Source organism: Pogona vitticeps, chromosome 6 (assembly GCF_051106095.1).
Source record: "Pogona vitticeps strain Pit_001003342236 chromosome 6, PviZW2.1, whole genome shotgun sequence".
NCBI lineage: Eukaryota > Metazoa > Chordata > Lepidosauria > Squamata > Agamidae > Pogona > Pogona vitticeps.
Window position 1 is genome coordinate 117536602 of NC_135788.1, and position 15160 is coordinate 117551761.

The window sequence follows — 15160 nt, forward strand, 5'->3', positions numbered from 1 at the left end:
TCATGATGGAATTTCAGAAATTTGAAAAGGATTATTCCAATACATTCCTACTTTTCTGCAAAATCCATTTCATTTCTACACCTCTGTTTCCTGATCTTCCTAAAAGCATACTTTGGCAGTCAAAATACGAGAAAGGAAAAGGATACACAAACGTATGCTGTCCTAACCATACCTGCATCTTCTCCTACCTGAGGGATTTTGTAGAGACCTAAGATGTCAGCCATGAGAAAGGAGGTGTCGGAACCCAATCCCCCAATGACCGCTACGAGACTTTTCTGTCCATCACACTCGTAATTGGGAACAAATCTCTGCCTTTTGAAGAGCAGGTCTAGGGTGGTCCGAAAGGTCATCCAGGCATTAGAATAGCTGTCACAGATGTGGAAGCCAAGGGTGACGTTGGGTAAGATTTTTGGATTCCTGTTGATCTCATTGATGGCAAACGCCATGGTCAGGGCATGCTGGTAGAAATTTGGCACCACGCTGTTGAGACAGATTACTTTAATAAGGAAACAAAATTACTATAGTTTACAAACTTGCAATTTTCTTCAAATTAGAAATTTCTTCCTCCATTCAGAAGACAAACTGTTACATATCTAGTTAAATCTCAGGTTACTGAGTACAGCGGTGCTGAATCCGGCATATGCTGTTATACAGTCAGAAGTTCGGCAGTTCTAATCTGCCTTAGGGCTTTCTGCTGTACTTGAATCTGGTTCTTTCTCTCGATATTCTCTGTGTGCACATAGCTTCAAAATTAATTGAACTTGGCAAATGGAAAGCAGAGCAATCTAAATCTTTTTTAACAATGTATCCTTGAAGTCTTTCGTGGCCGGGATCCGGTGGTTGTTGTAGGTTTTTCGGGCTGTTCGGCCATGTTCTGAATGTTTTTCTTCCTAACGTTTCACCATTCTCTGTGGCTGGCATCTTCAGAAGACAGAACCCTGTCTGTGCTCTGGTGAAGTTTGTGTGGTAGTTCCCAAAACTATCCCACAAACTACACCAGAGCACAGACAGGGGGTTCTGACTCCTGTCCTCTGAAGATGCCAGCCACAGAGATTGGTGAAACATTAGAAAGAAAAACCTAAAGAACATGGCCAAACATGTTCTGATGAATCGAGTCAATGACACCACTAACTGAGCACTGATTTGTACCTCTTCAGCCTCCCTAATGAACTTAGTTTAAAAATTGCACATTAGAATTCTTTGACCACTGCTGCCATCATATTATTGCTATATTTTTGTGGGGTTTTTTGCCAGCTTAAAATTGCCAAAGAACTGCAGAGGAAGAAATACTTACTTTACAACATCAAAAAGGTCCCGAGAAGGCAGTTCCTCAAAAGAAATTTCATGGAAAGCATAAATGATTTGAGTAAGAATCCCCCCAGTGAGGAGGACGCCAGGCTGGTACCACTCATGAGGAACGGGGAGGACTTCTTTCACAGAACAACTCATAGTCACCCCTTCTTTGCACACAGAAGAATGGAAACTGAGAGAATTACGAACCTTGACCAGTATCTGAGATGAACATTGACAGAAAATACACAGAAATGGAATCAACAGAGCCCTCCCAGCCTCTTCCAACCCAAATACTCCCTGCATCAATTCTGGAGGAGGATTTTTATATTCTTTTTTTCTGACTTGCTTATTCATTCACTTCTAAAATACCCTGGAAATCCTCTCGTGATTTAGTCTGGTGAACAAATTATAATCATTGTAATAATCACTAAGAGAAGCAACTACGTCTTCCATCTTTAAAATCCAATAGGTGGGTCACTTGGGAATAAAAACTGTTAGATATTTAAAGTTGTTTCAATAATGGTGGAGAGGACTTAGTCTAATTCCAATGGGATAAAAAGTTGTAAATGTGTTGCAGACTACCACCATAAGCAACCACCAATTAAAAGTATTTGCCTGAGAGGAAGCTATTGTGTTGATTTGGTAGGTAAAGCTGTGTTAAAAAGGAATAAAATGGCTGTCATTTTCTGTGAAAATCCCAGAAGCAGACTTTTTTGTGCATCTTGCAAAAGTTTACTTTCTCCCTATTAATCTAGCAATCTTTTTTTTTGGGGGGGGGGAAGCGGCTCTACTACTTCCTAATCTCAGGCAGTAGAATAGATGGACTTCCCAAACAAAGTTGTGTGGCACATCTGAGAACACGCGCGGCTGAGGCAAAATCAAAACCCAAAGAAAGAATCATAGTGTCTTTTAGACTATTCCTATCATGACACAATTGTTTCAGGGTTATTTTCCATTCCTTCAGACAAAAATGTGAGGTTGTGGCCCACAAGGAGTGAAGGAACTGTGCAACCATCGTCTACATTTGGACAATTCCTCAATGGGACTTGTCCTTTCTTGTTAAGCAGGTGGGGCTCTCTGGTTATCACTCCCAGCTCCATCCCTCTTACGAAGCTGCATTCCGATGGATCCAGGTTCTCAGCTTTAACTTGAGGGGAACAATTGGAGCTGCACTTGAGGGCATTGAAATCATGGGGTGAAGCGACTGAGGAACGTTAGGAGAGCAAAAACCTTCAAGACCAATTCATTACCCTTTCCTTTCTTTTTTTTTCTTAAACATATAGAAGATTCCTTGCTCTTCTGAAATCAGAGACACCCACGATCTCATGTCTAACGTCTACACAACAACTGTATCCAAGAAAGAATAAAAAGTGCAACAGAAAAACAATAATTCAATCAGGAAATTTTGTGCTGGATTTTCCATACTCAGTTTGTTTGTTTTCTCTGCCACCACACTTTATAATACCAGCGAACCGATAACCCCAACGCCAAACACCACCTTCTTGATACTTCTGTATACAAAGCTATGAATTTAATAGCTTCCTAAAAGTTAGAAGGAACACAGCGTGGCATAACCCAAATGGATGTCTATTTAATGGAGTACAGGGGCCACCACCAAGAATGCCTGATTTCTTGTTGTTATCTTTTTCATCTTAATTTTTCACCACCCTCAATGCTGTGGTTTGGGAGGAGCATGTAAATGGCGAGCTCTTTTCTAGGGGAGATGTTCTGATAGATACTGAGGTCCTAAATCATTTCAGGGTTTATAGGTCATTACCAGGGAAAATCCTCATCATCATCATCTTGGAATTGCAGAGTTTTGAGGCACCCTGGACATCATCTGTACCAGGCCTTGTTAAAGAGACCCAGTAGGGAATTGAACTCCTCACTTCTGGTTCCGCAACCGGAGAATTAAACCACAGAGCTAGATAGCATTTCTGTGAGGCCCCTACATGGCACCAGAGGGCAAAAGCTGTAAGCAGGGATCACATGAGGCCATCCACCGTTGCGATTAATTTGAAGATTTATTTCAATCAAAGCAGGTAAGTAGAGGAAAAGATTCACAAAATGAAGCGACAATATAAAAGAAGTCTTCATGGAAACAAAGCAAAGATCTCCTGAACGCCATTCTATAGGCAGGCCATTCTGTAGGCCGTATGTATTTTGCCCAGTTCACTTCATATTTAAAAACTGGACCCGATTAACAAGCAGCACCTTGAATTGGGTGCAAAAACTGTCACGGACCCAAGTAGGTAAGCCAAGACAGGGCATACATGATCAAACTTACTATTCCAGATGCCAGGTTTTGAACCTGCTGGAGTTTTCCTGTTGTTTTCAAGGACTGCCCTATGTTGAGCACCACATTAGACTATTTTGAGAATTTGAATGCATTAACCAATCAGGCATTTCCTGTCCAGGTAGGGGAGCAACTGGACAATCAACTGAAGTTCAAAAAATGTACTCCGAACCACAGCTGATGTTTCAGTTTCTGTAGAAGGAGGTGACTAGAGGGGAACCATCAAACTTCAAACTTTATTTTCCAGGGGGCGCAGAAGACCATCCAGGCCAGGTAGACTTCCCTCCATTCCGTCCGATGGACCTCTCAGCAACAGGATCTCCATCATACCAGGACTCAGTTTCAAATTGGCCTCTGTCCACTCCATTATCATGGCTGGGCAGTGTTTAGGGACCTAAACATCATCTTCTACAAATAAAACAAAGGAAAGAAAGAGCTGCATGTCGCCATTATAATGGTGACAACACACCACAAAATTCCCAAAGACTTCGCGTAGTGGTTTCAGAAACTAGCGAGAACGAGTGAGAGTGTCCAAGTCTACATCTACTATAACATCATTTCCTTGGGAAGTTTGTTTCTATGCTAGAAAACGTCTTTTCATTTCATTCTTATTTCCACCTTCTAAGCTGCTCCTTGGTGTTCAATTCAGGCCTCAAGAGAATAATGTAAACCTTGGGAGCAAAGATGCAAATCAAGAGACCAGCACTGGAGGCTAGAATAGAGAAGATCTCCACAGCGACCATTTGTTTCCCCTTGGTGCTCAGATAGGTGGGAACAAAGGACACCCAAACACTGCAGAAGACCACCATGCTGAAGGTGATGAACTTGGCCTCATTAAAAGTGTCTGGCAGTTTCCTGGCTAAGAAGGCCAACGTGAAGCACACGAGGGACAAAAAGCCCATATAGCTCAGGACAAGGTAAAACATGATAATAGAGCCTCCTTTACATAATTGGATAATCTCTTCAGTCAACGATTGCATGTCAAATGCTGGGAATGGGGGAGATGTTCCTAACCACAGTGCACAAATTCCTGCTTGAACCAAGGAGCAGGAGAGCACAATGCAGTTTGCTGTCCTTCTTCCCAGCCATTTCTTCATGTTGGATCCTGGTTTGGTGGCCATGAAAGCCACAACCACGGTGATGGTTTTGGCCAACACACAAGAAATGGCCACTGAAAAGATGATGCCAAAGGCCGGCTGTTGGAGGAGGCAGCTCAACTTTCCAGGTCGTCCAAGAAAGAGCAAAGAAGAGAGGAAGCAGAGGAGGAGAGAGATGAGGAGAGTGTAGGTGAGGCCTCGATTGTTGGCTTTGACAATGGAGGAGTTCTTGTGCTTCATAAAAGTTCCTAAGACCCAGGCTGTGATCAGGGAAAAAGAGAGAGCAGCCAAGGCTAAACCCCAACCCAAAGGCTCTTCGTAAGACAAAAAGATGACAAGTTTGGGCAGGCATCCAGTTTTGTTCTCATTTGGGTACTCGTCTTCAGGACATTCGAAACAGTCATCGATATCTGAAGAACAGAAACAGAAGAACAGGTCACTGAAAGAAAAAATAAAGTAAAATACAAGAAAATAGAATTATTTTTTCAAAACCTGTTTTGGTGTAAGATATGATCCCTTTCACAGTGCCACTTTTGTTTTCAAGGACATATACCTGTTTTATTGAAATAAGCTACGATACAATTGTTTGATTCAATTGATTCAGTTCGGCTGCCTTATAGCCAATGCAGAGTGAATTCAACTCAAACACTGAAGTCCACTGTCATGTAGGGTTGCCATGTACTAAAGGTCTCAGGAGGAGCTGAGGCCCTGATGAATTTTGGTTCTATTCTTCATCTCCAGCTATAGAGGATGCCGTGTTTAAGGAGTATAGAAGCCTGAATCTTCTTCCTCCAGTTGCACTAATTAAAGGAAATGACTGGCCAGCTGTGCCCTTCACATTATAAGAAAGGTCTAACAACAGTGCTCTATAGATTATTAAGCTCCAAAATAGACTACTGTAATACTCTCTACGTAGGGCTTCCCTTGACGTAACTATGAATGCTTCAGTAGGTCCAGAAGGTGGCAGCTAGTTTGATGACAATTACCAGCAGATACAAAGACATAACTCTATTCTTTCCATGCCTTATTTAGCTCCCTGTTAGTTTATGTGCACTATTTAACATCTTGAGCATAACCTGCAGAACCCTGAAAAGAGATGATCACGAAGCGCTATGGTGCTTTGGGCCGAATCAATAATATGGTCTACTCACTTTCATCAGCATACCACTGGGATCCTCCCTTGCCCATAGCACACCACTCAGGGAAGCAGCTTTGGCTTCCCTTCCTCACCTCCTCAGGCAGCTTTGGCTTCCCTTCCTCACCTCCTCAGGCAGCTGGCTAGTTGTAACATTTTGTTGTTCTTTAGTCATTAGGTCGTGTATGACTTAACATGACCCCGTGGACCAGAACACACCAGGCCCTCCTGTCTTCCACTTTTATGATGATGATGATGATGATGATGATGATGATGATCGTCATCGTCATCAAATAACATTTGAAATGCCCACCTGTCTGGTTTGCAATCCTTCCTGCTGGGCATAGAGCACAATCATAACAACAAAACTTTTCTCCTTCCTTCCTTTTCTTCTGAAAGCCAGGATGGCAGTACTCGTTGCAAACCGAAATGGGAACCACCTGTTCATTGAAAGAAGGGAGTTGAGAAGGGTCATCACAAAGAGGTTATGTATTATTCCTCCTAGTCAAATACCCTACAGAAACCAGGTTGGCCAACCCTGGTCTTTTGACTCCATCTCCTTTGGATCCCTTCATAACTCACCAATACTCAAGAAATGCATAATCAGTACTCGCTTCTACAAAAACACCCTCTAAGAATATTCTTGTTTTCAGTTTAGGAATATAGTAGGTATATTTGTGAAGTCAACGTTGCATCTCATTTTTGAAAGTGGTTGGTAACATTTATAGAACCATAGAAAACTGAAGTTGAAAGGGGCCTGCAAGGGCATGAAGTTCTTCTACCCACTGCTCAATACAGGAATACAAATCAAAGGATATCTGTCATGTAGTTCTCTAAGTTTCTCTTGAACGCCTCCAGGGTTTGATTATTCTTCACCACCTTCCACTGTCTTACGGCTGGAAGAGGGAGTTTTTCCTGATATTCAGCCAAAATCTGAGTTTTCTGTAACTTGGGCCCATTGTTGCGTGTCCTACACTCTGGGATGATCAAGAACAGATCCTGCCCCTTCTGTACATGGCAGCCTTTGTGTATTTTTTACATTTACTGCAACTTCTCCTCCCTTTATATCTGTGAAGATTCTCAGTCATCCAGGGGTGGTTATATGGAAGATGATGAGCCACGGCAAACGACCTTCTTTCCTAAGAAAGAACTCCAGTTGCTATGACTCAACTTCCAGTTCACCTCCCTTTCTATTCTCTCTGTTCTTTATGAACAAGCTACACCCTTCAATTCCTGCATTTCAGTCATGGGAGTAATCCCGCCAAATTTCAGTTATTCTTATCAAGTCATATTTGCCCTCCTGAACTGAAATTTCCTTGTTTGCTTCCCACACTCCTGGCCTTCGTACATAGACACCGCACATGCATTATTTCTAGCCTGTTTGTACATTTTAATGGATAGTACTATTAATGTTAATCTTTATTTTATTTATTTATTTATTTGATTTATACCCCACCTATCTGGTCTACTCGACCACTCTAGGTGGCTTCCAGTATAGGATAAAACAATAAAACACAAGAACATTACATGATCATTCAATACAGTTACAATAAAATAGAGTGAGAACAAAATAAGAAGGAATAGAAAAGAATTCAGGTATTTATTTATTGACTGGAGGGAAGACCTGGATGTACAACCATGTTTTTAATTGGGTTGTAAAGATTCCCAGCGTAGCGGCCACACGAATCTCTGAAGGGAGGTTGTTCCAGAGGCGAGGAGCCACCACCGAGAAGGCCCGGTTTCGTGTCTTTCCCTTATTATTAATAATTATAATCTTATTATTGACCCCCATTTCAACAGTTTGGTCTCATTCTCATAACAAGAGTAAGGCTTCATCTGTCTTCATCTGTGTGCTTGTGTCTTCCAATTCTGTTCAAAGCCTAAGTTATTCATGCTGTGGCCAAACACATTCTTTCCAGTCCTTCTGAGGTGCAAGCCATATCTTGCTAGCAGTCCTTCTTGCAGGAAGCTTAGCCCATGGTCCCAGAACCTGTTGTCTATTTTAGAGGCTAAAACACCATGCTGAAAGGATCTGAAAGCAAAGGAAACTTCATTCACTAACATGACCTCCTTAGGGAAGGACCCCTCCATAATCCATACCTCATTAAAGCCTCGGTGCCACACAATGCTATCCCAATCTATCACGACTTCATCTCCTTCAACAGCACCGGGAACCACCCTTCCAATTTTCACTTGATGGAAAGAGTTATTGGGAAATATGACCACATTCATGACGTCAAATCCACCTCCTATTTCCCTTTTCTCATTAAACGACACAGTTTCTCCCTCTGAGTTGTTAAATGACAACCTTTGCAGGAACGGGTGAAGCTGGTTGAAAAAAGAAACAATACAAATGGGATTGAAAGATGAGGAGAGAGTGGAGCGAGGAGGAGAAGCCAAACATTATCTAGCCATTTGTGGTCATTTTTCATTTCAATATTTACAAGAAGCTGCACTTCCACCTGTGTAAGTTGCCTCAGATACAGTGGTGCCTCGCATAACGTTTTTAATTGGTTCCAAAAAAAAAACCTTATACGAAAAAAACTTTATGTGAAACACCATTTCCCATAGGAATGCATTGGAAACCGGTTAATCCGTTCCAATAGGCACGGATTGGCGTCCTTAAGTGAAAAAACCCATAGGAAACATTGTTAAACGATACAATGTTTCCTCCATTGGAATGTATTGAAGCCGACTCAATACATTTCAATGGCTTTGCGAAGTCAATTTTTGCAAATTTAAGTGTGTCATAAAAGGGTCAAAAATGGTTTTAAATGCTTGGATTGGCTTCTGCACCCTCTAAAACGGATGCAGAAGTTAATTTGGCTTTGATCTGACTTTTCGTTAATTTATGGTGAATTTTTCCCCCCAACTTTTGACAGCTGTCAAAATCTGACAGCTCCATTGTTTCCTATGGGGGAGAAGAAAATTCACAAAAAATTAACGAAAAGTCAGATCAACGCCAAATTAAGTATGCACACATTTTAGAAGGTGCACTAACGATTCCAAGCATGTAAAACCATTTTTCAACATGTTAAGACACTTTTGTAATTGAAAAAATGAACATCGTTAAGCAAAAACGTTAAGCGAAGCATGGTCCCAAAATCGCTATGCGAAAATCGCCCATAGGGAAAAACGTTATACGAAGCACAATCTGACTCTGAAAAAATAAACGTTAAGCGAAAAAAACGTTAAACGAAGCAAACGTTATGCGAGGCACCACTGTATTTGAAGGGTCAACTTCTTTTCTGACAGAGGAGTGGCACCTCATCGGATCAGTCCAACAACTTTTTCTATTGGAACAGGTATATAAATCTGGAAGAAGATACTAACTCAGATTAATGTACTTTGGCTTCACATGATTACACCAGCCCGAACGGCTCAGGGTGAGAGGTTTGATAGCGGACATCTTATCTGGAAAGCAGGCCAAGCTAATATTCCTTATTGGGAAGTGGGAAAGATGGTTCTATCCTACCTGATCGGCTGGGAATTGGATTCAAAAGGATCGTGCTCCAAGAAGGTGTGTTGTTACTGGAATGAATGTTCGATATGTGGAGGGTATCATGCCAGTACAAGATGTTATAGAGGTCGGAAGCAGAAATCAGGCAGAAATCAGGCAAGAAGGATGCAGTTTGAGGCACAAAGAGTTATTGGGGTTCTAAAGGGACCAGCTCCAAAGGAGAAATGGGAAACATAATTCCAAATTATGGGTGATCCGTGAAGAACAAAAAACTACTTCTGTGCATTCTCCACTTTGAAAACCGTGGTAAGGGTTGCCATCAGTTGGAATTGATCTGAGCTCACACAATGCATACAAATATAAATAAAGAATCAAGATTTGGAGAGTCTCACTGTATGCTAATGTATTAATCAAAATATTTAGAAAAAAGTGCATAGATCTCACCTGCCAAGGCTGAAGATGCTGAAGGAAAACATCTGGATTCTCAACCATGGTTTTGCGTCTCGATCTGGATGAGTAGACGGCATGCAAAGCATGTGCCAGGGCATAGATGGCATTGTAGATACTAGAGCTGTGTCCGGTCAAGCGCGTGTCAAAAACAGGCCTCGGAAGACCAGCGAGTTTCTCCTCTCCAGTACATTTCTCACTGTCTGGAACCATTTCTCCAAATTCGCAGTCAAAGGCTTGCTCCCAGAAATCTTTCACGAAACCATCTCTTTCGTTCCAGCCAGGTTTGACATGCTGAACAAACTTTTCAAACTCCAGATGGGCATTTCTATGAATCATAAAGGCAATAGTTCCTTCAAACATTTGAAGATCCCAAAGCTTTTGCGGTCCAGGTAAGACAAAATCAATCTGAGTTGTTGTAATCCACAGTTTTCTATACATCCAATACCCAATATTTTCAGGGTCTATTAGAAATACAATTGTTCTTAGCCACGCCATTGTGACAGACTCTCCATAGATGATGCATGCAATGGCTTTTTCATTAGTTAAAGGTTCAAATATCTTCAGAAGGACTTTAATAATGGATTCCTGCATGTCGTCCAAATTAGGTTGTTGTGGAATTCTTTGTACGTAAGCTGAGCATATTCCATTTGGAGAAAAAAGTGTCTCCATCATCTGCACAAAACGCTCCCCGCTCTCATTATCTGCCACAAACATCCCAACCCAGATCCATCGGAAGTGCTGAAGCAACCGGATTATCCCCATGTATTGATGGTCTTCAGTGGGGACCATGTGATAAAGGTAAGGATACTGAGATATATGAATGTCCTCTGGAGCCAAAGAGCCGTATGTGAACTATGAGACACCAGAAAAGAAAAAAGAAAAAAAAATTGTCATGATGGAATTTCAGAAATTTGAAAAGGATTATTGCAATATATTCCTACTTTTCTGCAAAATCCATTTCATTTCTACACCTCTGTTTCCTGACCTTCCTAAAAGCATAGTTTGGCAGTCAAAATACTAGAAAGGAAAAGGATACTCAAAAGTATGCTGTCCTAACCATACCTGAGGAATTTTGTAGAGACCTAAGATGTCAGCCATGAGAAAGGAGGTGTCGGAACCCAACCCCCCAATGACCGCTACGAGACTTTTCTGTCCATCACACTCGTAATTGGGAACAAATCTCTGCCTTTTGAAGAGCAGGTCTAGGGTGGTCCGAAAGGTCAGCCATTCATTAGAATAGCTGTCACAGATGTGGAAGCCAAGGGTGACGTTGGGCAAGATTTTTGGATTCCTGTTGATCTCATTGATGGCAAACGCCACGGTCAGGGCATGCTGGTAGAAATTTGGCACCACGCTGTTGAGACAGATTACTTTAATAAGGAAACAAAATTACTATAGTTTACAAACTTGCAATTTTCTTCAAATTAGAAATTTCTTCCCCCTTTGATAAGACAAACTGTTACATATCTAGTTAGATCTCAGGTTACTGAGTACAGCGGTGCTGAATACAGCATATGCTGTTATACAGTCAGAAGTTCGGCAGTTCTAATCTGCCTTAGGGCTTTCTGCTGTACCTGAATCTGGTTCTTTCTCTCAATATTCTCTGTGTGCACATAGCTTCAAAATTAATTGAACTTGGCAAATGGAAAGCAGAGCAATCTAAATCTTTTTTAACAATGTATTCTTGAAGGCTTTCGTGGCCGGGATCCGGTGGTTGTTGTAGGTTTTACGGGCTGTTCGGCCATGTTCTGAATGTTTTTCTTCCTAACGTTTCACCAGTCTCTGTGTCCGGCCTCTTCAGAGGACTGGAGTCGGAACTCTGTCCGTGCTCTGGTGTAGTTTGTGTGCTAGTTCCCAAAACTATCCCACAAAATACACCAGAACACAAACAGAGTTCTGACGCCTGTCCTCTGAAGATGCCAGCCACAGAGATTGGTGAAACATTAGGAAGAAAAACCTTCAGAACACGGCCAAACAGCCCGAAAAACCTAGAATAACCATCTCCTTGAACAATCCTCTTTGCAAGGTGCTTTTTTATGATCATTTCTATCTTACAAGAAACCATCGAACATTGACATCATCCCTGGACCAAATTCAATAGAGTTCTGCAGAATTTGCAATTGTTCCCAAAAAATAATATGCAGAAGGAAGGAAGGAAGGAAGGAAGGAAGGAAGGAAGGATCCTAAAATCTGAACTCAAACCATAGAAAGGATTTGAGTGCAATATCTAGTGGGTGATGCACTGCCAGGGTATCTGTATAATAGGTTTCCCATTATCCTTAGTAAAAAAGTTTTATCTAGATCGCGTTTTTTAAGAATCTGTTCTATGATATTCATGCTTTGTGTCTAGGGTTTGTCTATCTCTGTGTGGTTGCATGCAGTATTGGAAGTCTTTCCCATGAACAGACCAATAATCAAAAAGTAGTGCTGAGGGTCTCCTTTCAAAAAATAAATCCAGGGGACAGTAAGGGGATCAGAAAATGAGACTTTCTGAATGCTCAAGAAAAAAAATAGGCAGATGAATTTGTTTCATAGCTCAAAAAGTCTTCCATTTAAAATAGCAGAATGAAACCAAGCATTTTTACCACCAAAGGTAAAGGTAAAGGCTCCCCTTGACCATTGTCCAGTTATGTCCGACTCTAGGGGGTGGTGCTCATTCGTATTTCCAAGCCAGCGTGACTACACGCCAAAAACTGTTACCTTCCTACCATAGTGGTACACATTTATCTACTCGCATTTTTAAACATGCTTTTGAACTGCTATGTTTGCAGGAGCTAGGACAAGCAACAAGGGCTCACTCCGACGCTTAGATTTGAACTGCTGGTCTTTAGACCTTGCAGCCCAGAGGCTTTGCGGTTTAACCTGCAGCACCAACCACGTCCCTTTTCCTACCAAAGAGAAAAGAAAAATCCAATAACAGCTGAAAAGAATACAGAGAAACATGACTTGAAGGTGGCAAAGCTTACATTAAATAGAAGCCAACAGAATGTATGCAAACAACTTGAAATAAAAGAAGAACGGAATATTTGCATATAAAAAAGGTGACAAGAAAAGGTGTGTTTTTTTGTTGTTTGTTTTTTAAATGCATGATCACAATGATGGCATGCTGTTCCAGACAGGCAAGAAGAGTGCTAAATAGGAAATACAATTATTGAGTAATAATAAAAATATTATTACATTCTTTGGCACATATGAAGCACAATCCTTATGATATTTTAACACGATCAGTATCAAGAAAGAGAACCCTTTTTCCCCCTTAAATCATCTGTCAATCTAGATTCAGAATGTCAGTTTATTCTTTCTCTCCTTGAACTACTGGATTTAAAATTTGGATTTTCTTTATGTTGATGAATCGAGTCAATGACACCATTAACTGAGCACTGTTTTGTAACCCTTGGGCTTCCCTAATGAACTTATTTCAAAAATTTGTACATGAGAATTCTTTGACTACTGCTGCCATCATATTATTGCTATATTTTTGTGGTTTTTTGCCAGCTTTAAATTGCGGAAGTACTGCAGAGGAAGAAATACTTACTTTACAACATCAAAAAGGTCCCGAGAAGGCTGTTTCTCGAAAGAAATTTCATGGAAAGCATAAATGATCTGAGTAAGAAGTCCCCCAATGAGGAGGACGCCAGGCTGGTGCCACTCATGAGGAACTGGGAGGACTTCTTTCACAGAACAACTCATAGTCACCCCTTCGTTGCACGCAGAAGAGTGGAAACTGAGAGAATTGCGAACCTTGAACAGTATCTGAGATGAACATTCGGGGAAAATACACAGAAATGGAATCAACAGAGCCCTCCCAGCCTCTGCCACCCCCAATAGTCCCTGCATCAATTCTGCAGGAGAATTTTTATATTCTTTTTTCTGACTTGCTTATTCATTCACTTCTAAAATACCCTGGAAATCCTCTCGTGATTTAGTCTGGTGAACAAATTATAATCATTGTAATAATCACTAAGAGAAGCAACTACGTCTTCCATCTTTAGAATCTAAAATGTTGGTCACTTGGGAATAAAAACTGTTAGATATTTAAAGTTGTTTCGACATTCCAACAGGATAAAAAGTTGTACATCTGTTGCAGACTGCCACCATAAGCAACCACCAATTAAAAGTATTTGCCTGAGAGGAAGCCATTGTGTTGATTCGGTAGGTAAAGCCGTCTTAGATAGAAATGAAATAAAAGTGAAAATCCCACAAGTAGACGTTTATGTACGTCTCGCAAAAGTTTAATATCTACCTATCGATCAATCTTTTTTTGGTGGGGAGCGGCTCTTCTACTTCCTAATCTCAGGCAGTAGAATAGATGGACTTCCCAAACAAAGTTGTGTGGCACATCTGAGAACACGCGCAGCTGAGGTAAAATCAAAATCCAAACAAAGAATCATAGTGTCTTTAAGACGATTACTCTCATGACACAATTGTTTCAGGGTAAGCTTTTATGGATTGTTTTCCATTTCTTCAGACAAAAATGTGAGGTTGTGGCCCACAAGGAGTGAAGGAACTGTGCAAAAATCGTCTACATTTGGAGAACTCCTCAAGGTGACCTGTCCTTTCTTGTTAAGTAGGTGGGGCTCTCTGGGTCTCAGTCCCACCTGCATACCTCTTACCATGTGGAGCCGCATTCCAATGGGTCCAGGGTTGAGATGTGTCTTGAGTGGAGCAACTGGAGCTGAACCTCAGGGCACTGAACTCTAGAGGTGAAGTGCCTGAGGAATGTTCGGAGAGCCAAAACCTTCTGTACCTATTCACTTTCCTTTCCTTTCCTTTTTTTTTGGAAAACATATAGCAGATTCATTGCTGTTCTGAAATCAGAGACACCCACGATCCCATGTCTAATTTCTACTCATTAACTGTATCAAAGAAACAATAAAAAGTGCAAGAGAAAAACAAGAATTCAATCAGAAAATGTTGTGCTGGATTTTCCATCCTCAGTTCTGTTTGTTGGTTTGTTTTCTCTGGCACCACACTTTATAACACCAGCGAACCCATACCCCCAACCCCAAACACCACCTTCTTGATACTTTGCCCACCCAGATCCCAGAATAAAGATGCAAGACAGGATTAAATATGGGCCACACTTTATTAAATCAAATATATCGCTGGCCTCATCGAATGAAGAGGCCTGCAGTAATGCGGAAACAGGTAAATGCAGGGCATCCACGATACCCTTATCAGTCAGTGGGTGAGTCCCAGGTCCCAGTGGTCTTGACGACAGCAGGAACCCGGCCGGCCTCTAATAAACACCCCAAAATTCAAGACATTTTCACTTGATGACTGTTGGTGGCCCAGCACATCTTCCCGCCACTGGTCCTGCAATCGCATGATCTGCAGAGCCAGGAGGTCGGATGCGTTGTTGGCTTACCAGAATTACCAATGGAACATACCGAAACAAGCTGTTTTCTTCCGCACTACCCGCCAGTGTG

At 41.4% G+C, this 15160-nt stretch overlaps 1 protein-coding gene across 1 annotated transcript; it reads right to left on the reverse strand.

Moving 5' to 3' along the window:
• Window positions 1-1232: 1232 nt before the first annotated feature.
• Window positions 1233-13421, reverse strand: LOC140701374 (vomeronasal type-2 receptor 26-like). Its single transcript, XM_078378809.1, has 4 exons — window positions 13267-13421; window positions 10794-11085; window positions 6135-6300; window positions 1233-5096 (listed from the first exon to the last, which is right to left on the reverse strand). Exons 1-4 carry the CDS (start codon window positions 13419-13421, stop codon window positions 4198-4200), a joined length of 1512 nt encoding a protein of 503 aa, XP_078234935.1. The 3' UTR covers window positions 1233-4197.
• Between the last annotated feature and the right edge of the window lie 1739 nt (window positions 13422-15160).

Bases quoted from the DNA above. Each gene is read 5' to 3' on its own strand.
- LOC140701374 (XM_078378809.1), bottom strand. From the start codon at position 13,421: ATGAGTTGTTCTGTGAAAGAAGTCCTCCCAGTTCCTCATGAGTGGCAC. The intron at 11,086-13,266 runs GTAAGTATTTCT...CTGTCTCAACAG, and splicing joins GACCTTTTTGATGTTGTAAA to CGTGGTGCCAAATTTCTACC. The intron at 6,301-10,793 runs GTATGGTTAGGA...ACATAACCTCTT, and splicing joins GTCTCTACAAAATTCCTCAG to TGTGATGACCCTTCTCAACT.